This window comes from Ascidiella aspersa, chromosome 2 (assembly GCF_963924565.1).
Source record: "Ascidiella aspersa chromosome 2, kaAscAspe10.2, whole genome shotgun sequence".
Lineage (NCBI taxonomy): Eukaryota > Metazoa > Chordata > Ascidiacea > Phlebobranchia > Ascidiidae > Ascidiella > Ascidiella aspersa.
This window is the reverse complement of record NC_139448.1, coordinates 9,562,968-9,587,523: the sequence shown is the minus strand read 5'-3', so window position 1 is coordinate 9,587,523 and position 24,556 is coordinate 9,562,968. Positions and strand designations below refer to the sequence as shown.

The following is a 24,556-nucleotide window of genomic DNA, read 5'->3' as shown; positions in this document are numbered from 1 at the left end:
AGGGTAAGAATTACGAGTTATTTCGGACAAGAAGTTGAATTAAGGAATATAAGGCGACCCGGTGGTTGGTTAAAAAAACGTTAACGATTTCCATCTGCGGTCATTAGCCTATAGCTTTCGGAAAAGGTAAGCCATTTTCGGTCAGCTTTAGAACCAGAGAGTGATGTTATCGTATCTCCCGCAAAACACTCACACGCTCTTAAGATTTAATTAGCATTCAAGATGGTTGTGTGAGATCAGCGAAACATTTTTTGTTTTTCATCGTCAAAGAAACCAATAATTTATAATCTTCATGTTACTAAGCTAAAAATGGTCAGCGGCCATTTTGTCATTTATTGTCTGAAAATAGATCGATATATAGGATTATAAAATACGTCTTACCAGTTGCGTTTCCGACATCCTTAATATCGACGAGCTCTGCAACTAAACCCTTTACTTTATCGCGGTTCCAGTTGGCTTCCGGATCTCTGCAAATCCAAAAGTATTTTAAATATTTTAGCGAGGACCCTAACATTTTTTCAGACAAGCATAACCGCACTAATAGTTGGCGAATTGTAAGTTACCGAATCCAAACTATTGATTCACTTTTTCTCAGTTTATTTTTTTAAATAAACTGATATACATCACTTTAAAATTGGATAATTTTCTATACAAAAAATCAACGAATATTGAAAACGAATAACAACAAAGTTTTTCTCAATTTGATACACTTTTACAAAGACAAGGTATTTTTAATTAGCTTTAAAAGGCATGTTATCGAGCTTTCCTATTACGCAAGAAAAACTGTATTACTTGTAATCAAATTGCAGGTGCGGAAATCGGTTGTAAAGGTCTTGTGTTTGACTTCGGAGTTTGGAAATCTCTCTAGAAAGCTCCTTCTTGCGGTGCAGAAGTTCTTCCTTTTTGCCCTCTAGGAACGAAACATAAAGTCGGAACTTGTAGTAAATGTTTTTCGGCCTTGTGGTGACAGTATGCACGTTGCACGTTTTCTGGTACACGTATTCAAGTCAAACCTTTGAGTTAGTCAATAGAGTGTCAACTTAACTTTTATTTGTGTATATCGAAGCACCATAAAAATATGATTGACGAGCTCGGTTACAAGCAACGCTTTTCACGATTTTAGAGTTTGTTAATCATATACAACGAAATGCAGTTTCCACAAACAGTAATTGCTACCTCCTTACAAATTATTTTGATGATAAATAACGCATCAAATGACGTAACATTAACTTACTCGGATATTTAATTTGACAATTACAACAAATCCTTTTTTGTTCAGTTTATTTTGCAGACATTTTCATAAAAAATGTTAAAACTTTTCATAAAAAAATGTTGAAACAAAACGCACAAAAGTTCAAGGTAAACATTAAAGCATCTATTTGTAAAAACGAAGCCTTTCCGAAAAGTTAATCTGTTTACAACTAACATTAACTTACTCGAACAAATAAAATAATTTTATAATTTACAAGCAATCCATTTTTATCCAGTTAATTGCAGACACAACTTTCATAAAAAAAAAACATACAAAACACACAAAAGTTTTACCTCAAACATTAAAGCAACTATTTGTAAAAAAAAAACTGTCCGATAATAATTTAACCTATTTACAATTTACATCGAAACAATAAATGCCAAACCCGTACCTTGGTAGCCCAGCTTTTCGACACGGGCCTTGTGCTTCTGACAAGCCTTTTCTGCCTCCTTCAGCACGGCCTCGTCCTTCTTGTAGGAAGCCTCGGTGCTTTTCAGCTGCGCCTGCTTCGGTTTGAGCTCCTTGTTGGCGTGTTTCATGCGCAGGTCGACCTACAGGGATGTGTGCGTTGTTTGTTTTAGGTCGGTGGTTTTTAAACATTTTTAACTTGTTTCTTTTACTTAAAATAAATGTCAAAGCCAAATAGGTGAAATAAATCGATATCATCTTTAAAAAAAATGTTTCTATCCGCAATTGTATGACCATGAGTTAATGTGACAGACCCATTGGGCTTTGACATTCATTTTCAAGCTACATTACGGATCCGTGCATAGTATACTTTATTGAAAAAAAGAAGCAAAATTTATATAAGTCACGTTATAATAAAAGTGGACCTAAAATGGTCGCGAAGTGTAAAAACAAAATAGTGAAAAACAACCTTTTTTAGTTCGCTCTCGAAATCGCTGATTTCCTTCTTGACTTGCAGCAGCTGTGAGTTCCAAGAGGCTTCCACTCCGTCGTCCGCTTTCGCCAAACCGGCCGCAACCGCCTGAAACCGGTTTGTGTATTAATCGAAGCAGTTAGGGATCTCCTATACTCGACAGTTTATTCGAAAATCATCGCGATATGTACCGATAGCAAATAACGCTATTGTTATGCCCAAAGGAGCAAAATAGATGAAATCGAAAAGTTATTTTTATTTATTTTTTTTTTTCAGTAAGCACAGCACTGCTTTTGCATAAATAAGTTCAGTAACCCCCAGTTGTTAATTTACAATTTTTTGAGAAATCTATTTAAGGCAAAATCGCTGCGTTGGACCAAATCATGGCTTAAATGTCAATATAAAAAAAATTTGGAATCGGATCGGCACCGCTACCACCCTAGTATACGACGAGTACCGACTAAGCATCAGTTTTAAACTTCGTTGGTCGCTTATTCTTTTGCCTCACAATTTACCAAACGTATATATGTTTGAGAGAAATATTCAAATTTATTTAACCTAAGCGTAAGGAAGCTGAAGTACTTGTAGTGAAAGCGTTTCGAGTAGTTAAAATTTTCAACAGCCATTTATGGAAAATAGGAAGCGAATCGTTCGATTGTCTGCATCGTATCATCAACCCCAGTTTAACAATTTTTTTGTATTTTGCCACCAATTATCCTTATGGCCAGCTGTGAAAACATTAAAACTATAATTCTAATTCAGTACGCCCTGTACGTGAAACTAAATTTTTACCACTGGTTGTGATTTATTCAGTCCTTACTTGCTGCGTAAATATTGGTTCGTGAAACTTACTTTATAACCAAAATATGGGCAAAAGGCTAAAACGCAAAAAGGGCCGGTCTCTTTGTATAACCACTTGTGGTTCAAGGCTCATCCTCCGGTAACGTTATTTACTTTTCTATTTTGCGTGTGTATGTATTAAGCGTGGATGGGGAGAAAAATAAAAACTTGAAAACTTGAAACGCGCTCAAGTGCCGCATGTCCCTATTGTAAATATTGGATTTTTACTTGGTTTGATTAACATTTTTTTCACATGACGGCCTAAAGAATGCATTTGCGACGACCGAATATACCTGGAAGTGGTTTTGTGCAGCGGTGGACACGTCGGCGTGTTTCTTGCACTCCTGGTCAGCTTTCTCGCACTTTTCCTCTTGTTTCGTCACAAACTTCTTCTTTTTGTTGATTGTCGCCTCGCACTGCATCGCGAAATAATAAATATATATATATTGTGTGGAATTTTGTTGTTACTGGTATCATTTTTTTCAATGAAGTTTGTGTTGATAAAGTTGCCACACAGTTTTATAAATTAGATAAAACTACCGTTTCTTTCTCAACGCACTTTCTTAACCGATAACTTAAACTAAAGATGAAATAAATTCAAAGACTAATCAAAGACTTTTCAAAACGCAAATTAAATATTTCAAAAATTTCAAAGGCTTTGTGGCATCCGTTTTGACTAAACACGGATCTGTAAATATTTCTTATATTAAAAGACGAGACACGACTAAACGATAAAAGCCTATTTGTATTGCAAGCAAGTTTCGTTTTTGTAAGTAATGTATATTGCAATTATCGTAAATCAAAGACTTAAAAAATGATTAAAGATCTAAAATTGGACGTGTTAAGATTATATTGAAGAACAAATCAGTGTAAATGTCACAATCCGCGCAATAAAACAGTTACCAATTTGTTTTACTACGGCATTTTCTAAAACCAAAACCTAAGCTGATAATAAAACACAGAGACTTCAGGAAAAACCTAGCGCGATTAAGAAACTCTTAAATACGCAAGAAATTCAAAAACAATCAAAGACCATAAAATACTTAAAGACTTTGTGGCAACCCTGTACTTTGTTATACTAATGTACCACAAAAATCTTACAAATCAGTTAAAAACAATGGTTGTTTTCAACAAAATAACGTACTCGTGACAGACACTTGTAAGATCAACGACGGGTTAAGTAACAGTTTAATTTAACGTTCTTTAAAACAACACCCTGTGTTACTAGGCACACAAAAATTGCTTTTACCTCGGCCTTGCTTTTCTGGAGAGCCTTAAGCTTCTTGTTCTCTGCGTTGACGACGTTCTTCTGGTTTGTAAGGTCGCTGTGTGCTTTGGCTTCTGCCTTCTCAGTATCGCCCAGAATCTTTTCCAGTTCTTTCAGTTTGCTCCCCCCTTCCTGTGTAGCAAGGTGTAAAAAAGTCTCTTTTTTATGGCAAGATGTAGTTCTTTAGAGATAGGCTGCACTTTGGTAATCGTTACCAAAATTTAGACATTTTTTAAATGTAACCAATTTGTTAGTGATCAATTAAAACAAGATATAAAACCAATGGCTGCCTAAGTTATATTAAGATGAATTTGTTTTGAGAGATAATAGTATTTTCGTGATCGTTACAAAACTTTAGATATTTTTTTAAAAGGTAACTAATTTGTTAGCGATGAATTAAAACAACTTATAAAACCTATAGCTGCCTAACTTATAGCAAGATGCATTTATTGTGAGATAAGCAGCAGTTTCGTGATAGTTACCAAATTTCAGACATATTTTTAAGTAACCACTATTTTTGGTGATTGATTAAAACAAATGTAAAACGAATAGCTAATTATTTTTCATAAATTCGTTAAAATCAATAGAAAACCATTTTAGTCCCACTTGCAAAAGCTAAATTCCACGGAAATGGGGACAATTTAGGTACTTGTACAAATTTAGGAGTTTAGGACTATGTCACTATAAAAATGCAACCTTCAATAGTTGAATATAACTGCCACTTAATTGTCAATCAGAAAAAAAAACTACCAGAAATAATCACAGTTCGAGTTTGTCAACTTACAGTGTCCAGCGAATGTTCCATGTCGGAAATTTCCTTGGTCGCTTCTTCGAAAGTTTCTCTTAGTTTATCGACCTGGGATACAAACGCGTAAAATAAACGATAGAAAGTGATCGAAACAAATTAAACACACGTATTTTTCTGCGTAACCCAAATTAACGCCCTTTAAACTTGTTTGTCAAACACGCAAAGAAGCGGTAGTAGCCCACAACTTTGCCAGGAAAAGGTTGTTTTTTCACAAAATAGTTCCGTCTATTGTTTGAATACATCGATTAACTTTCATATAAACCGGGTGGGCAATTTTCATTCAACTAGGGTGCTGTTGCTTAACGCTTGAGCCACTCTGGAAAAGCTTACAACTCTCGTCTGTTTACCTAACACCAAGCAAATCAATGTGTGAACTCAGCTGAGGAACAGCTCAACGATTAGTTAATTAATTGGGCTAGTACAAGTAATTAAAGTCAATTATTTTGGGTGACACAGAGTAGTAAAATTGATAACAGTGAAACAACTGTTAGACATTTTTTTAAAAGAAATTTCGTGTGACGCAAGTGTTTCGTTCGTTGTTCGTAGTGTCATTGTTCAAAAACATGTAAAATGCGAGTTGTTATTTACGCAGATTGGCATAATTTAATGCTCAAAAAATAAAGTCATATATTCCTAAAAAAATAAGTAATATTTTTCAATTTTTTGGTCAAACCTCGCCCTAGTTTGGTCGTACTCCTAAATCACAAAATAAAGTAATATTTTTGGATTGTTCAGGTCAAAATTAGCCCTAGTTATTAGTTATTGGTCTTAAATCACAAAAAAAGTAATATTTTTCGATGTTTTAGGTCAAAACTAGCCCTAGTTATCAGCCTTAAACCATAACAGCTACTCTATCATGATTCAGAGCAAAAATCTGCATTATAACTATTTAAAGCAGACTCCAGGTCAAAACGCACTTGTTTTGGATATTCTGTGAGTATAGGCCTTTATAATATAAAATTTGAATATGCCGCTATATTATTGCGTTTAATGGCGAAAAATATCAACAGAGAGGGTTGATGCTTTGACCGACCTGTTGGCGCATTTGCTCTTTTTCTTCGCGCATTCCATCAAGATCGCCGGTGGCGCTGCTGGCGACGCGGTCGGCCGACATGAACTGGTAGGCGACAATTAGACGACTGATGCGCTCCGACTCGCGCTGAACCTTCTGGAACTCGAGGTAGCTCGAGCGCTCGTCTCTAAGCTTCTGTAGAGTCGGCGTTATTTCCTCGTCCAGGGTCTGAGACGATAGTTTGTGTGTTATTGCGATAACACTATTTTAGGCATAATTTAAAACCCAAAACGTGCGAATAGTAGTAAACCGCAAAGCCATCGCAGACTCGCCGAATTTGTCGATCTGTGATGCAAGCAGGGCAGGCTAGAAAAACAACTAGCCTGCGGTGAGGTTCGAACTCACGACCTCCGGTCATACCGGGACCGCCGCTCCACCAACTGAGCTCATAGATCAACTGGTTCGGAGAGTCTGCGATGGCTTTTCGGTGTACTAATGATACGGAAGCCGTAATCGTTGGTCCAAAAGCAGATTCCGAGGGGCTAGATCTCAGTTGTTATTAAAACACATTTGTGTGTGTGCCTTTCATTAAAACGTGCGAAGGTGTATTTGTGTCAGAATTTCTCAGTAAAAGTGGCCGCAAGGTTTAAAAAAAGAATGGCCCATGACATTAAAAGGTTCAGCATCGCCGGTTTAAGATAAGGTCTTGGAACTTGCAATGTCCGATGCCGATAGCAATCCCGCGAAAACTTACAGTCTTCCTGAACTGTAACAACTATATTCATACCAAACAAATAACATAATAACACAATAGTGTTTAACACGTTGTTCGTTTGCGCACCGGGAAACTTAGTTGCAGTTGTTGAAATTTTTTTTCGCAAAAAATGTTAGGTTGAAAACTGCAAACTATGGCTAGAATGCGTAATTTAATTTGGTTTATGATTAGGGATTTCTGATACTCGACATGTTACACCGATACCCGATATTTTGTCCTAAAAGTATTGCGATCTGTTCCGAAACCAAATGGTGTCATATGCTCAATCAAGCAAAATAAATGAGATACTAAGTAACTGTTGTTTTATGTTGTCTTTTTTGTTTAATTGTAGTGGCTCTGCATATATAGCGTCTGACACCAAAACCAGACCGGAAGTGACAGAGAGCGGACCCGTCAGTTTTGTGTTGTCATTTTTTATGTATTTGATCACTGTCTATTTGTGTTTTGATTGCTGACAGTGAATGAAATCATTCTGCAACAAAACCGTTGTATAACCATTTTTTTTGTAAGTATTTACAGAATTGTTTATTTTTACTATTTTATCATTTTGGTCGTTCTTTTCGCCCAGCGACTGCAATGAAGAGGCAATGGCAGACAAAAAGGTGGCAAAAGCGGTTTTACTATATTTTTTTATTATAGCTTTACAGTAACTATTTTTGTAATACTTGGCGGTTTTATTCGCCTGAAACTGAAGAAGCAACTCTAAACCAGGCAGCTTTAATTTTATAAGTAACAGAATAGTTTATTTTCGAGATTCCTTTAATATTTTTGTGTTTATATGTACTATAGTCTTCAACGAAAGAAGCTACGACAGTCGGCACAGTCCTGCTTTGCTATTATTTTCTTAGTTCTATACACATTTGAGTTTCTAAACGCCCTGCTTGATCGCCTTTTTTACAACTGGAACAGGAGCTAAGGCATGAAAATCATAGCCGAAACTTACTAAAGGGTAATTCCATGTCAAAGCAACCAACCTATTTAACCCATATGTTTTCAAAATTGCTCAAATTTTGTACATGTGTAGAGTTTTCCATCCTGATTACAATAAACTTTATTTTACCAAAATTTTTTGAGGGGTTAAAAAGTTATGTTGTTTTGAAATATTGGGCATTTTGTGCTCGCTGAACCGTGAAACTCATTGATTTTTACTCATGCAAAGTTCAATCTAGCATAACTTTTTAATGGATTGGAGTTTTACTTTAAAATTAAGTTTATTTAAAAGATAATAACCTAATGTTAGATTTGTTACATTGTTTTGTTGTTTCAGCTCTAAGGTCAGAGGTCAAGTGCAGGTCAAACTAATGTGTATTTTAAAAATCAGTGAAGCGGAACCCAATTTAGAAGCGAAATATCTCAAAAGCGTTGACTTAAATTTTTTTGTGTAAGGTGTCTATGGAGAGCTTATTCCAAGTACTTTCATTTAAACCAGGTTTCATTGCTCCTTTCAAGGGATACCACTGTCATATGAGCTGTGTAACATGACCGTCTAAAAAATAGCATTTTGGTTCGAATTACAAATTTATTTCAATACAAAGTCTGAATTACATTATTTTTTCAACTACTAAACTGTGACATTTGTTTTTTAAATAAATTAATTTCTCAACATATTTTTTGTTTTTAAAATGTTTATGAAGAATATACTCCTCCAAATACTTTTTTTAAAACATGGGTAGATAAAGTCCATTGTATCATATTTTTTTATTTCAGATTCATTACAAGTTGATAAATTCTGTAGTTTTGTGAATTGTTTATCTAAAATTATCGAAAAAGTACTCATCAAGTTATTGAAAACCCAGTTAATGAAGAGTTTAGTGCTTGTAGTGTTGGTTTACACACTAATGTGGATTCTGACTGCCATAAACTAACTATGGTAAAAGAATATCGGCCTATTCTATTTGCTAAACTATCTAAATTGTTGTTATTAATAAGAGCAAACTTATTGCAAAAAGAAAATTTGCTTGTATCACCATGCTTTTTCCTAAATAAATATGATCTGCCTCAAAAAGTCTGCTGCAATCCATTTAAATCACATAAAACAAATATTATGGCTAAATTACAAAAAATACAACTTGATTTTTCACAAAAAACTAAGCAAAATAATTTTAAGCTTATCCCTGGACAAAAAATTCTAGTAATTGCAAAACAAAACTAAAATTAATTTGTAGTGAAAATGAAAGCATTTCATCGGAATCGTCAATTGAGACGAATGTTATTGTAGCTGCCTCTAACACTAGTGACAACAGCGATTTATATCTTTCCACAAGTCAGCTTAACACAAGCCTACATGTGATTAGTCAATCCCATTAAAACTTCATAGCCTACCATCATCCAGCAAGATCCAAAAAAAATGTACACCAAAAGAGAAAACCATTGCCAGCAGGAAACATAGAAAGAAGCTGTGCTGAATCTGTGGCAATGACAACACACGTATAATGCCAGGAATTAGCGACAAAGTTAGTGTTGCAACTAAAGTATATGAACAGAAGAGGTTAATACTGTCTACATTAAAGGAGTTGTATCTTGTGTTTAAGAATAAAGCATGGTGATACAAGCAAATTTTATCCTTCAAATTTTTCTTATAATAAGGCTCTTATTAATAGCAACGATTTATCTTTTATAGGTAGTTCAGCAAATAGAATATACCCACATTCTTTTACCATAGTTAATCTATGGCACTCAGAATCCTCATTAGTGTGTAACTGCGAGCACTAAACTCTTCATTAGCTGGATTTTTAATAACTGGATGAGTACTTTTTCGACAATTTTAGATAAACAATTCACAAAACTACAGAAATTTCCATTTGTAATAAAAAAAAAATTTGTAATAAAAAAAACATGATATAATGCACTTTATCCACCCATGTTTTAAAAAAGTATTTGGAGTGTACTTCCATAAACATTTTAAGAATAAAATATATATTGTGAAAATAAATTTATTTGAAAACAAATGTCACAGTTTAGTAGTTGAAAAAATAATGTAATTCAGACTTTGTATTGAAATAAATTTGTAATTCGAACCAAAATGCTATTTTTTAGACGGTCATGTTACACAGCTCATATGACAGTGGTATCCCTTGAAAGGAGCAATGAAACCTGGTTTAAATGAAAGTACTTGGAATAAGCTCTCCATAGACACCTTAACACAAAAATTTAAGTCAACGCTTTTGAGATATTCCGCATTTAAATTGGGTTCCGCTTCACTGATTTCAAAAAAGACAAATATTCAACCTCTGCATGACCTCTGACCTTCAGCCTCAAATGTCATAAAAATCTAAGCAATAGGACCTTAAATTATTATCTTTTAAATAAACTTTATTTCAAACACAAACTTCAATCCATCACAAAGATACAAGATGTTGAAGTTGACATAGCTGAAAATCAATGAATTTCATGGTTGACCGAGCACAAATTACCCCAAATTTTAAAATAACATAACTTTTTTACCCCTCAACCAATTTTGACAAAAAAAAGTTTTTAATGATCTGGCTGAAAAACTCCACAAGTGTGGCAAATATAAAAGAAATCCAAGGTGTAGTGGTTAAAATTTTCCTTTTTTCTGGTTGCTTTGACATGGAATTACCCTAAAATGAGCCTGTTGTACGTTTGCTGACTTATAATTTTTGTTGTTTGTTAAACACTATTTTTAATCGCTTGGGCACTATGTACTTATTAGGGTCTTTTTTATTTATTTTACAACTGATAATCGTAAAATACAGTCAGCATGTTGAGGATTTTTCCAACTCTTGATTTTCTGGAAATATTTTTTTGTAAAATTAAATTATCTCTATCAGAATTTATTCAATTAAATTTTCAGCTTCATTGTTTATTTAATTTAAATAGATAATTAATTCAGAAATGTGGCTAAATTTTAAATGTTGGAAAACTTGGAGTTTACTTTTTACACTTTTTTTCTTTATGGCACAGCCAAAAACTAAATTTGCAGATAAATATTGTTGGTCTATTTTACAGGCTTTTCACTGCAATATAAACCAGTAACAGGTTATGGGGGTGCCTAGTAACCTAATAATTTTGTTTCATTAATTTATAAGATCAGTTGATACTGAAACTATTTTTCCCATAAATAATATTATCTTTAAATATTACAAGTTACAACAATAAATACATAGAATAGTAAAATGCAATAATCTTAATAAACAAACCTGGTTAATTTGGGAAAGTTTATTTTCCTTTTTCTCAATCATTTTTTGTGCAGAATCCTTCTTGGATTCATACATGCTTGTTCCTGTTGCTTCTTCTATCATAGAAAGTATTTCTGGAGGTTTCATGTTCATAACCTGGATAAGGTATAGCTATAGTTAGACACATAATACAACACAAAGCAGTGAATGTGAGAAAAGCGTACACAAATGAAATTAAACTAAAAGGTAAAAATAGACACATAAGGCCTTTCAAAAATAAATCGAAGCTGAAAATGAAAAGTAAATGTTAATTTTATGTATTATTTTCACATGAAAACCTATATTTGTTATGGAAAAACAAAACTAAACATTTTAAAGTTGTAATTTTTTCAAACAATATATTTTTTTATAGTATTTTTATTTTTTTTTTATACTTTTTATTCAAGGTGTCTTGGCATAAAACCTTTTTTGCTATTTTTAAGACACTATTTTTTTATTTATGTGATTACGTTTAAAATAGCTTTAATGTAACAAACAAATATCACATTAGTAAGACTGGAGACTTTTTTATTATTTCTATATTAGCTTTAATGGAAAGTATAGCTGTATTATTAATGCTAAGAGCTGTATCATTAATGCTAGAGGCACTACAACATGTCCTGCCTATGCTGGCATAAGAACCAGTTGGTTTAAAATATAAAATAAATGTATACCAATTGTGTGCCTGTGAAAGGATATAGCTAAGCTCTTTACAATTCACAAATTATGAATCACACTAGGGAAGTAAGGCAGACCACAGCAATATGACACATTGTTTATGAAATAAATGCAGGTTGGCGTAATACTTGGCTGCAAGGCAGACCAGGTACTATTTTAGAGTAACATACATTACCTTAGTGACTCTACCCTGCATAATAAGAAAATGTGGGTTATTGACATTAAGTCCAACAGATCGGAATAAGTCAGAAACTCTCGAGTTTTGAGCATTGACTCCATTAATAAGGTACTTGTTCCTTCCACCAATCACAATCTGACGTGTTATCTGCAAAGAAATATTATACGGATTTATTGAATGAAAAAAAAAAAAAAAAAAAAATGTAAATTGAGTTTTTTAATTTGTAATAAACTAAAATGACTAACATATTGCAATAACAAAATATAAAAGACATTTACGGTAATTTCATTGTGGGCTTCCATTCCAATGGGACTTTGTTCTTTGTTACTATTGTCGAAAGTAATTGACACAGTTGCTTTGTTGATACCTGCCTGCCCGTTTTTGTACACAAGATCTTGCAGGTTGGTCGCACGTACCTGTAATGAAATCATTCGAGAGAACGTCACTCACTATTAGCAGATGACAAAATTACTAGTATAGCGACTTGCAGGTCAATTGATGTAAACCAAATCGCCTTATACATCCAATGGAATAGAAAAAATGTGTGATTCAGCAAGCACAATGAGTCACCATTTGTCTACCTCACAGGACGTTGTATGCCATGCATTGCATTAGTATTCCAGTTGTGTGTGTTGATGTGTAACAAAAAATGCAAGCTGTTAGTTGGACGAGATCGAACATTTCTGAATCGGAATACTTTGTAAATCGTTCAGAAACAAATTTTGAACAAGCGAAGGAAAGTTGCGAAAATATTGGTGCCACACTGGCCACAGTTTTATCAGCTTCTGCTCAAAATTTTATTGAGGGCACAATTAGAGCATTGAACTTCACGGGCGATAAGTATTTCTGGATTGGCGCAACAAGGTCAAATACCACATGGTCATGGCCAAACGGAAACGCACTGAATTATTCCAATTGGCATAATGTGAGTGAGGAATTTGACGCAGACGAAACATGCTGTGCCATGTGGAAGTTTGGAAACTACAAGTGGCACAGTCAAGGATGCTTTGAAGACAACTATGGATATATTTGTGAAAAGTCTGGTAACTATATTTTAAATATAGCTGGTAAATTGTTAATTAAATAATGGTAATTTTTTTCTAATAATTGTCATATATGTAAAAAAAATTATTATAGAAATATATCAAATTGAGAAGGTATTTTTTTCAATTTTAACCAAACAATAGTATAAATACTTTTGTATAGCAGTCTACTGTTTCTGCTCTATTGAACAAACTTTATTGTATAACAGCAATACAGTCAACATCTTCTATGCTTACATCAGCTCAAATGACAACTAAAGAAGAGACACCGACAATTTCTAGCACAATAAGTCCAATTGCAAGTTTGCCTAGCACTAGTTCAACAGTCCCTGGGCAGTCAAGTTTGTCAACTACTACGGTTAACCAACCATTCAGTTCTCTCACTACAACCGTTTCAACACCCAAACCAAGTTCCTTAACCTCAACAGCGGCGGCTTTTAGAGACGAACAACTCTACTATGCCATAATACCACTTGCAATTTTAGTGTTTATTGTTGTAATGGTGAGCATTATTCTCTACATAAGAAAGAACAGGTAGTTACCCCCAAAAAAAGCTTTTATTTGTGAAATCAATGTTTAAATAACATGAATGAAATAAAAAACATATTAAATTAACATGAGAAACAGTTTACCTTGCTTTATCATCATAAATTCTTAACCTTGTTTTAACATATTAAGCATGTATTATATATGTAAGGTTTCTATCTAGTTTAAAGCACTGTTGTATATCAGACATCTTCCTTAGAAAATTAAATTTTATTCTAGAAGACAACAAGCATCTTGGGTTCTGACAGAAAATGAACAGAACAATATTATTCCATTAAACGCTGAGCGCACTCATCCAGTTGAAGATATAAGCGAGGCGCAATCCCAATCCGATTTGGGTGAATGGAATCGGGAAGCCAGAGTTTTCTCAAATGTGACTTATTTAAGTAGTGAGTAAAATTAAAGATATATGTATATATATAAATCAGAAAAATGTATTTAAAAAACAAGATTTTATATCCTAACTTAGATGGTGTTCAACAATGCTAAATAATAAATCAAACACAACTGAAAGAGAACTGTGTTTTACTCTATATATATATTTAAAAAATTATACTTTTACACATTATGTCTTTGTTTATTTATATAAAAGATAAATACTTCTGAATCCTTTATTCTGTATTTAAAGTAAGCAATTGAAGTATGTTTGTAATACACTTTAAACAACTTTAGTGACATAAAGTGCCATAAAATGCAGACCCGCCAGTAAAAAAGGTAATAAACAACACTCAAAAATTAAGTACACAAATATTTTGCTTTTTTTAGCTTTAAATTCACCACTACCTGAAGAGGAACCAAGATATGCGGCTATTTATAGTAAAGTTGACAAGAAACGGAAATCAAATGATGAGCCCTAGTACCAATCACTCTATTATATATATGTTTTTTTAGTTTTTTATACCATCTGGAAAGTATGGTGGGTCTCACAGACCAGCACCAGGTTGGAAAGTAAGGCCTGAATAACTCTTCTGAGCAGTTTCCCACTAGGCCACGGTCATAGCCGTGCATTTTATGTAAAATCAACTTATGCGTTTGTCGCGAAAAATTGCGGTTTTCCGTATACTACTCCATTTTCGGTTGTGCAAATTTTACAAATAACGTTATTACAGCCGCGCAAATTTTGGCGTAAACGTTATTAATCAATTAGCTGCAAAGTGTTCCCGCGCAAAATTCAAAGTTAACAATCTGGGACCAGCATAACCAAAAAATCAGGATGATTGGGTGTATATGAATGTTTTTTACTTGCCATACTTTCCACAGTTATTTGTTTTTTTTAATTTTGTAAATAAAAGCACTGGACACAATTTTGATTTTTGATAATTGCTTAATATGATATATACACGTTTTTACAGACATAAGACAGTTTGTTAACAACTTACATGTGAAAGGTTGCTTATTCCCAGAAGAAAGCAAATAGCATCAAGGATGTTTGACTTGCCACTGCCGTTTAAGCCAGTAATAGCATTAAATAGATGGTCAAATCCATTTATTTCAGTACGTTGAGCATACGACTTAAAACCATCGATTGTTACACTTTTAATAAACATTTTACAGCATATTAATCCTTTTAAAATTAAAAAAGATCTTCAAAACAAAACAAGTATAAACGATTAGAGCTTAATTGGCTTAATATATATTAGTCATCAACAAATTGCTCATTGCTACTTAGTACTTACCAGCTAACAGAGCGTCTATGTCTGCCCAGAGCTTAGTAACGTAATATGCGTTTGAAAAACACCACTTTAGTGGAAAAACTGTTTAACTAAGCCTGGCTAAAACTGTGCAGTGATCTTCGTTTTGCTGTTGTTTTGAGTTTAATCAACTTTTAGAAAAAAAATTCGCGCCTAATAAAAAAATTTAGCTGTAGCGAATTCAAATACTCTTAATTAGGGAAAGCACCACCAATTTCTGTAATCCACCATAGAGCTCTAAAGGCCTGTTTACACTTCAGCTGCACTGAGCTAAGCAAAGCGTAATTTGCATTCAAATTCTATTGTGGCGAGCGTTTCAAGCTTTGCTAAACTCAAGCCCCGTGTAGCAGCTGCAGATAGCTTAAAGTTACGCTTTGGAGCGATTTTCACGCTTTGGAGCGATTTTCACGCTTTGCTTACTCAAGCCCGCAGTGCAGCTATTGAAAACGTTAGGTTTTGGGGCGATTTTTACGCCCATCGCAGCTCACTGCAGCTGTAGCGAAAATTATTTCACGTCCAGTGCAGCTGTAGTGTAAACGGGCCTTAATGCTCTAGGATCCACCATACAAGTGGGGCCTAAATTTTGGAAATACTGGGCTCCATTACCTGATTTATTTTACTTAATATTGAAGCACACCAGCAACTATTGAACATTAATGTTTTTTTACTTTCCTTGCCTTCGGAGTTTACGAGGTCCACCATTTTTACCGGACGCAGAAGGGTTCTCCAGATTAAAACGTTTACGAAGCACTATAGCCTACTGTATTGTTTTAATTTCAACAAATTAAAAAATACATATTATTATTCTAGAGTTGCAAGCATAAACAGTCACACATTATATAGCCAATAGTTTTATTCCATAAACCAAATATTTCAAACAGTTTATACAAAACGCAAATTTTTATACGTGATTAAAGCGGTTGCAGTTTTCGCGTACCGCAGTGTTCAAAAATAGATAAGCATTACAATTTAATGTTCGTGTAACCCTAAAAAAATTGTCATTATAAATAAATATTAAAACATAAACTATTGATTACGATGCTTTTATAAATATGAGTGTATTCCGTATCCATTTTGTTGTTTTACGAAGTTGTAACTACTAGGTGCTAATCCCCAGTTGATTTAATTCTTGCAAAAGCGACTGTTCGGTCTTTAGCTTTTCAATTTGATTTTTCTCCAGTACTTTGCCTTGACTTTGTTGCAGCTTCAGTTTTTCAATAGCTTGCAATTTCTAAAAAACATCAGTTTCAAGTTATAATATAATATATACAATAATAGTTATCTATGATTAAACGGGGTTTGTGGATTATAATGATGCTTTTTAACAAAATATGGGCTGTGTGGAAAAGACTTTGTGTACGTACTACTTTCATGATTTATTTTATTTAATTCCTCGTAATGTTACAATTTTATGCGTTTACACTTTTCCATAAACAATACACACAGAAATTCTGTGAAATTCAAGAGGTGACAAGCAATATGTTTCTGCCAATGTCATATTACCTGGCACAGTGTTTTGCATTCTCTTTACATTTTTGCTGATAATGTGAACGCGCTATACGCAATCGCATTACAATTTATTGCTGCACAAATCAAACACAATAATAGGGAATAAAACAATCAAAACAGGGACGCCGGAGCGATTGCAGAGGAAGGGGGGCAACTTTTTTGGTAAGGGCAACATAGACCGCAAGCGAGCCGAAATATTGGGGGGGGGTGCGGGGGTATTTCCGGAAAAATTTTTGCGGCCACGCCCTCTAGATTGGCTTAAAATGGTACCAAAAATGTTTTAACAAATGTCAAGCATGTCATTTTACGAATTTTTTTTTGCGTTTTTCCGTAGCTCAATCCCTACCCCCTTTATGATTTCCGTCGCATAATATTTAACGATGTGAAAGCAATATATCATTTTTCATGAAAAGGGCACTTTTGCCCCCCGCGCCCCCCCTCTCCGGCGTCCCTGAACACAAAGATACGACAAAACAACTTTATGGTGCTTAAGCTAACCATAAAAAATAATTTATATCTAAAGGAAGATTTAAAACGCCCAGGGCTCCTAACTTAACTAAGTACGATCCTACCTAGACGTGTAACTAAAGAATATAGGATAATGACGTCATAAAACTATAACCGAGCGGCGTAATGTGAAGTGGCTGTTTTTTATGTGACGTCGTGCTTTTAAAAGCATCATCAACAAGGTTTTGAAAAACTTATGTCAATGCAACATTGGAACTGATAAAGAAATCGATCAAGGAGTGCTAACATTCAACGCTAGATTTCTCTGACTAGATTTTAGCAACGTTTAAAATAAATAGTTTAACAATATCCTAATGAAAACATAATCTAAAAACAAAATAAAAGCTTTAGGATGAATATACAGGATGTAAGACTTTTGTCGACATATGATTCTGATTGTTAGTTTGCCGTACCAAAAGCGAAACTTTACTAGTTCTAACTCAATAAGCAAACGGTATGTGGTGCTCTCATTTTAGGTCTAATAATGTTATTTTTTGCGAAAATGCTAGTTTGACCCACGGAGTTTTTAAGTCTTTCAAGCCATCGAGTTAAATTTTACAGCGCGAAACGTCACAATATTGGCGAATGGATGATTGCCATTATTATTAGCATCCCTATGATAATTTATTTTAAATGTGGATTGAATAAACGCAATTCTCGTTCATATTTTGGTTTATCATTTTCAGTTTTTAGGAATTCGGTATTCTGATTATAAGTTAGTACAACTAAAAGGTCAAATTTGTAATGAATTTAGTTTAAAATAGATAACAGATTCTAGATGTTTAAATCTACCCAGATGAATACAAAAACACTAAGCAGAAGAACCAAACCAATACCTTTCTGAGGCTCTTTATTTCCTTTTCTTTGGCGCTGGGTACGTTGGGCGAAGCGACGGGCTTCTTCTCCGTGTCGTTAAGTAGGTACTTCGCCATTTGGACGACGTCTCTCTGTTCCGCGCTGAGGTTGGACTGCTGATGTTGATGTTGTTGTGGGTTGGCGACGGGAGGCCGCTTCTTGTTATCTCGCTTCTTCTTGTTCTTTTGCGCAGCTTTCGACAAAGCTTGCTGCGGCTGGTCCTGGGAAGCCGACTGCTCGTCGTTCTGGTTGAAGCGATTCTGCCGAAGGGCGTAATTTGGTCATATAGCATTGGGCGTATTTATACCGTATTTCCATTAGGCGCACCCGATTATAAGGCGCACTGTCAATAAATTGCTGTGATTTGACTTTTGTTCATACATAAGGCGCACCGGCTTATAAGGCGCACGATCAATTTATGAGGGAAAAAAAGGATTTGAACTGCGCCTTATGGTCCGTAAAATACGGTAGGTTGTGCCTGGCACTAGTCTTGTCTTATACTTAATATTTTATTCCGATACCGATATCCGATATTTTGGACAAAAAGTATCGCGATCCGATTTGATATCAAATGACGTCATAACTATAATCAAATAAGTGAAATAGATGAAATTGGAACGTTTAAATTTAGTTTTTTCCAGGTTATTAAACCTAAATTTGTATTAGCGCTTAGCTTTCAAGGTAAAATCACTGTGTTGAATCGAATATTATGGCTGAAATTCCTAATTCAATAGGACCAATACCGACACTACCATTTAGCATCGGTTATCGGCTCCGGTCCGAACCGATTCGATATTATCGCACATCTCTATTCTCTACCTAACATCCAACCATAATTTCGGATTTAACTATGGAAGGTCGGATTTATCTAAAAAAGAATACGTGGTTGTTTTGTGCGGTTTATACCTCTTGACGCGATATAGTGACAGCCTGGAAAACAATTTGGCTGTGGTGCTGGTGCTACGTTGTTAAGTATTGTTAAGGTTTTAATACAGTTTAACTTTTTCACTGTTAATCAGCTGGGGCAAGTAAAAGCTATACCATCGGCCAAGGCGAACTTGAAGCATTTCCCCAAGATATTACCCGTCTTTCGTACAGTGAATACCAAAAGCATAGAGCTTGGTGTAAACATCAAACATTTAGGCCGCTTCAAAACCAAATTAACCAAACGACCAAAAAAACAAATAAAACATACACAGCTAAAATACAGACAGGCTAAGTTGGCTTTTAAACGAAAAAGTGCTTTGGGTAATGGAAATGAAACTTTCATTCAAGCTAAACATTCCACCTTTGCGGCCACGTAATTGCCGGTGTTTCCCCTCGCATGCGGCGGTACGTATGCGGTCGGTTTGTCCTCGTTGATTTTGATGGCCAAGGCGGATTGTGAGACGTCCTTAATGACTGGTACCGGGTAGGTTCCAGGGGGCTTGGGTTGCCACAAGACCTGGTGCAGCTCGGTGGGAATGCTCACCTCGTGGATGACACCCTCTGGTGGAAAAAGGAGAAAGGTGGACGCGCGACAACTTACATTTCGGTTCACGTTTGACTTTTATGACTCTTATAGCGCTTGGTGTTTATTATAACTAGTAAGCTCAACTTAAAAGTATTTTTCATGAAATTTTTGCTAAACCGATATATAGTACAAAAGTCATGTTGCTATTGTAAGTGACATCCAGAAAAATATTAACAGCCACAGTATACTGTTAGTACATTCTGCTGATTATTTTAAAAGTGTAATGGTTGTAAAACAATTGGCAGCTCATGCCATGTAATTATTGTTGAGTATATTTTAATTGTTTATAATGGTTTATAAGCACAAACCGAATTATGAACCATGTCAATTAAACACTACCACTAAAATGAACCTCTTATGAAACTTATTTATTTCTCCAACGTTTTGGCTATCTATGCAAGATGCCTTCATCAGGTATTGCAACAAAACCACGCAAACTAAAACCTCCTGCATAGGCAGACGTAAAGTTAGCTTCTTTTTTAGTGTACTATTCCTGGTAGGAATAACATATTTATTGACAATTAAACACATTGTTTTGTTGACAAACCTGTGTAATGCCACAGCTTATACCCATTCCCAACCCTCAGTCTGGGAGCAGTTGTCGCCGTTAAGAAATGGATGCCGTCGGCACACCACTCAAAGTGGGTTGTGTCAGGAGAGGTAAACTTGGAAACCTGTTTGTTTTTGTCACAGTTCCAAACCTCAATGTTGCCACGCAGATTGCCAAAACCAGCAAGGACAAGTAAATTTCCCTTAAAAAACAAACAAAACGTCATTTTTAAATTAAATTCAAAAAAATTGCTCCAGCTTCATTGAAGTCATGATGTTGAGTAGTGGCTTTTACAAAAAATAAAATAAAACGATTTATTTAAAGGATTCAATATAAAGAATTCCCCAGATAGAAAATACACAACATATGGCTAAAATTTATTGTGTTTATTTTCAGGCAAAATAAATAATTAGGCAGCCAAAATATAAATTTTAACTTAGGCAAACTGGAGTGCTGTATTGTAATTCATACACTATGATTAAGTTTGATTTCCTTTTTAAAAAAAGTGAGCGCAACATTAATCAGATTAACCTGGTGCTGTGATCAGTTTTAGTTGTAATGCAATTAGATAGGGTGAAATTGACGATTGGAAAATCTGAAGACATGTTAAAATAGTGAATAATTTGATCAAAAATGAGATTGGAATCCAAGATAAAATAATCCTTACGTTAGAGTAAGTTTTTGACTACAACTTTCCTGACATAGCAAAATAGTTAAGGTAAATAAATAGTATTTTAATTAAAACTTAACACATATATACCTGTGGGTTGTAGTAGCATTCATTTTTAGGAGTCTGGTCAAATTCAAACAACAAATTGCATTTTCGATTATATATACAGGCTTTTGCTGGCATGAATCCAAATACGACACAGAACTGGCTTGAGTTGGGCGACCACTTTACATCATAAATAGGACCTTTCTTGGCTAAAATTAAATTAGGTATGTTTAAGGTAAACTTACTGAAAGAAGAAAGCAAAGCACCTTACTATTGTATATAGGTTGAAAGTTTATGAATAGGGCGAATATTTTTTGACTTGTCAAAAAAAGTCAAAATTTTGTCAAAATTTACACTTTAGGTCAAAATTTGTCAATATTTTTGTAAGTTAAAATCGAATAAAATTGCACATAAATCGCTTACAAAATTAAAAAAAAACTAAAGTCAGCTTTTTGAAATTGGTCGTTCCGTTATTTTAAAATTTATCTTTTATTTTATCAAAAAAAATTAGTTTTGATATAAGTTCAAAGTCATTTTAACCGTATTATATCTTTATTAGAGCAATATACAGTATAAAAATATAAAAAGGTAATTTAAGTCAATGTATTTCTAAACAGTCAAAATCCTATTTTTTGGTCAAAAACTATTCGCCCTATTTATGAATAAAAACATCACCGGACTATTTTAAAAATCATACTGCATTGAAACATCATTTTAAATCTGTAACAAATCTATCTTGCAGTTTGGGAAAAACTTCTTTGTGTTCAAGCTACTAAACATAAAAGTTTATTTTTAAAAAGAAAATGTTACCAAACTAATAATAACTAACCATTGGGAGTATCAAACTTTAACAATTGACAAAACTTAGCCAATGTGTATACACATATATTATGTCACACCAATCAACTTACACAGGCTAACAATACAGGTTTCTCCTGAGCAAGACATATAATGAAGAGATTGCTCGCCGTAATATGATTCCCCAGTTGTGTCAACATCAACAGTAGTTTTGACCAGCAAGTCAGTTGCATGTTGGTTCCACAGAATGTTTACCTAAAGAGTTTTTCAATTAGAATTTGTGGTATTCGTGGAGTGTTTATCACTCATGATACAGGGCTGTAGACTCGGGCCCCAACAAACTTAAAGTTTGGAGTTTGCAATGGTCGAACACAAATCTCTAAAATATTAGTTTTCAATGCAAGTTTTGTATAAACAGCAGTTATTGCAAAAAGCACCCTAAAGTCCAAATTATCACTTATTAAAAAATAAAAAAACATAATAAAATAGTTTCCCTATACTTTATCTTTGCTGCAAATTTAAAGATATTGTTTGAAACAATACTCCCCAGTAGGCCAGTAGTGGTACTTATTCATTACCCAAAAATTATTTAATGGAACTTGATAATTTTGTTGAACTTAATTTTTGTTACTGGAAACCAGATTAATTTACCAAAAACCAGACAAAATAAACTAGGCATGCTTCTTGTAATAGCATTTGACTAAAAAATATCAGCGTTGCCTCTGCACATAACTCGAACAAAAAATAATGCTACAGATACAGATTAAATTTTTCTATCAGAAACAGATACATTTTTTTCAATTAGAATACCAAATTAAATGTGTCTTACAGAGTCTGCTTTGAAAAAGCTTTTGTTGGCCAAGACTTCTTCCCTTGCAAACTTGGGATACTCAAAGATTCTAACTGAGGAGGGTGCACCCTTAGCTCCTCTTACAAAGCAAGCAATTTTGTGTGGTGGCCGGCTGTTTGGTGAAACAGAGAAGGAATCCAACTTATCAATGTGTAAGCGTTCCTTAACAGCTTCTGTAAAATTTATTCTCAAAAATTAAAAAACAAAAAACTTTACCCTTAAATCAATTCCTGACAGGCGCATACAAAAAGCCAATAAAACTGCAGGAAATGCCTTGTTACTTAACCAACAAAATTTAACAATTTCTAATAGAGAGTATATCTGTATTACTTACCAAAGTTTTCATTTTGAAAAAAGTGCACGCTATTTCCCAGAAACTTTCCACACACGTTGGTGCCCAAGAGCCAAACCGGATGCCAGTTGGATTGTTTCTTATTCACACCACTGTGCACACATTCACCACTTGCTGACTTCCAGATATTAAAGTTGTTTACATCGTTTGGATTTTCCTTTGACGCTGTGGAAGCACAATTATGTATTGCACAGCATAATCACAAATCAAGTTTTTCACTTACCAGAGAAAGATTGCCAAGTACAAAAGAGGCTTGCATCTGGGGAAAGATAGAGAGCAAAAGTACGGGGTAAGTCCAGTGTCAATACTGTGGAGTGCTTCGAAACATCGTAAAGAAAAACCCTTATTAAAACACACAAAAATATATCAAAGCTATTATATTTGAATTGTCGATTTTATTGAATATAATGGATTTGTTATTTTTTATTGAAACACAAAAAGATTTTATAGAGATATATTCGTTTACGAAAACCTGGCATTTTTTACCACACAAAAACACTTAAGACTGTTTTTTATCTTGCAATTTAAAATGACTATACAATTGATACACACACATAATAAAGCACATCAATCTTACTTTACACCGTCAGACCAAAGGAGAACATTGCCATCTGAGGAAAATATGATGACTTTGATTTGATTTTGGTTGAGCCTATGTACAACATAAGGTTAACAGGTTTACTATAAACACCACATTGGCAAAATACCATAATTAAGAAATACATACTTCAAAGATTGTTTTAAACAACCATTAGTTTTGTCCCATTCCACAAGAGACAAGCCATCTTTTTCTCGAACTAAAAATATATAGGGAGACTTTACCACAATCTAACAGCAGACAGCATTATAAATTTTCCTAACTCTATCAGAGAAAGAAGGGTCGTAAAAAAGTCTATTTGAAAGGACTCCAAGTCCCGTTCAAATTATTCCCAAAACAACTCAAGTCCAAGTCAGGTAATTTTAAACATATGGCTAGCCAAGTTTAAGGCCAAGTGGTTATAAAAGAATCCAAGTCACATCTCTGCCATCCAAAAACAAATGTTAATCATAAAAATCTGTGAAAAATGTTTCATTCTGAGCACAATTGCATGGCAAAGAAAAAAATAACACAAACAGCAGGTTAAGATTTATATATAATAAAGTACATAAATACCTTAATTTTACTGAAATGAATATAGACTTTTAATGAATAATTTGCCTAAAAGAATTTAGTTAAGTCGTTTTGATTTGTGCATTTAGGAGATGGAAAGTTATGTCAGATTGATAATTATAAGATGTCTGCATTTGTTGAAATACTTAAACATCACTAACTTGTATACCATGGCTGCTAGTTATAGTTAGTTCGGCAAACATTCTAAGTTTAATCTAAAAAACTATGATAAGTTATTTTTAAACTGACTTATCACGTAGCGAAACTAGCTCCAAAAATCGCTCAATGTATACATATCTTTGGCGAATATTCCTATTTCTTTGCAAAAATAAGTTATGGCTAAATGAAAAAAACAAAATCTTACCTGCAAAGAATGGAAGCATGGTAACGTGTGTTTTTTTTATCCTCAGCTATGATTTACTTCATTCACAATCCAAAATTTATTCGAAACAAGCCAATTCCAAACGAAAGGGACGCCAACCATTTCGTAATAAAATGTGATGACAACACGCTTTCGGTAGTTTCCCTAATATGAAGTTATTTTAAATTCAACTTTAAACTCTTTTAAAATGATTTTTTGTTAACCGTGTTGGAATAAACATAGATTTG

The 24,556-nt window shown here is 34.0% G+C and overlaps 2 protein-coding genes across 2 annotated transcripts in view; both read right to left on the bottom strand.

Annotated features, from left to right (window-relative positions):
- Positions 1 to 15,017, bottom strand: part of LOC146163500 (structural maintenance of chromosomes protein 2-like) — a 34,645-nt gene extending 19,628 nt beyond the window's left edge. Inside the window, exons 1-12 of the mRNA XM_083383090.1 lie at positions 14,837 to 15,017; positions 12,147 to 12,284; positions 11,866 to 12,015; positions 10,995 to 11,129; positions 6,081 to 6,287; positions 5,024 to 5,095; positions 4,222 to 4,371; positions 3,266 to 3,388; positions 2,130 to 2,240; positions 1,644 to 1,803; positions 793 to 910; positions 382 to 467 (exon numbers count right to left, since the gene is read on the bottom strand). Of these exons, the coding sequence (XP_083239216.1) occupies positions 382 to 467; positions 793 to 910; positions 1,644 to 1,803; positions 2,130 to 2,240; positions 3,266 to 3,388; positions 4,222 to 4,371; positions 5,024 to 5,095; positions 6,081 to 6,287; positions 10,995 to 11,129; positions 11,866 to 12,015; positions 12,147 to 12,284; positions 14,837 to 15,004 (1,618 nt within the window). The 5' untranslated portion in view covers positions 15,005 to 15,017. The remainder of the gene's footprint in view (positions 1 to 381; positions 468 to 792; positions 911 to 1,643; positions 1,804 to 2,129; positions 2,241 to 3,265; positions 3,389 to 4,221; positions 4,372 to 5,023; positions 5,096 to 6,080; positions 6,288 to 10,994; positions 11,130 to 11,865; positions 12,016 to 12,146; positions 12,285 to 14,836) is intronic.
- Positions 15,018 to 15,989: 972 nt separating this feature from the next.
- LOC146163499 (eukaryotic translation initiation factor 2A-like) lies at positions 15,990 to 24,447 on the bottom strand. Its single transcript, XM_083381836.1, has 12 exons — positions 24,312 to 24,447; positions 23,525 to 23,594; positions 23,375 to 23,449; positions 23,021 to 23,139; positions 22,780 to 22,962; positions 22,425 to 22,618; positions 21,709 to 21,850; positions 20,843 to 21,006; positions 20,080 to 20,284; positions 19,308 to 19,507; positions 18,001 to 18,279; positions 15,990 to 16,379 (listed from the first exon to the last, which is right to left on the bottom strand). The coding sequence occupies exons 1-12, from the start codon at positions 24,328 to 24,330 to the stop codon at positions 16,248 to 16,250; spliced, it is 1,782 nt and encodes a 593-aa protein (XP_083237962.1). The 5' UTR covers positions 24,331 to 24,447; the 3' UTR covers positions 15,990 to 16,247.
- Between the last annotated feature and the right edge of the window lie 109 nt (positions 24,448 to 24,556).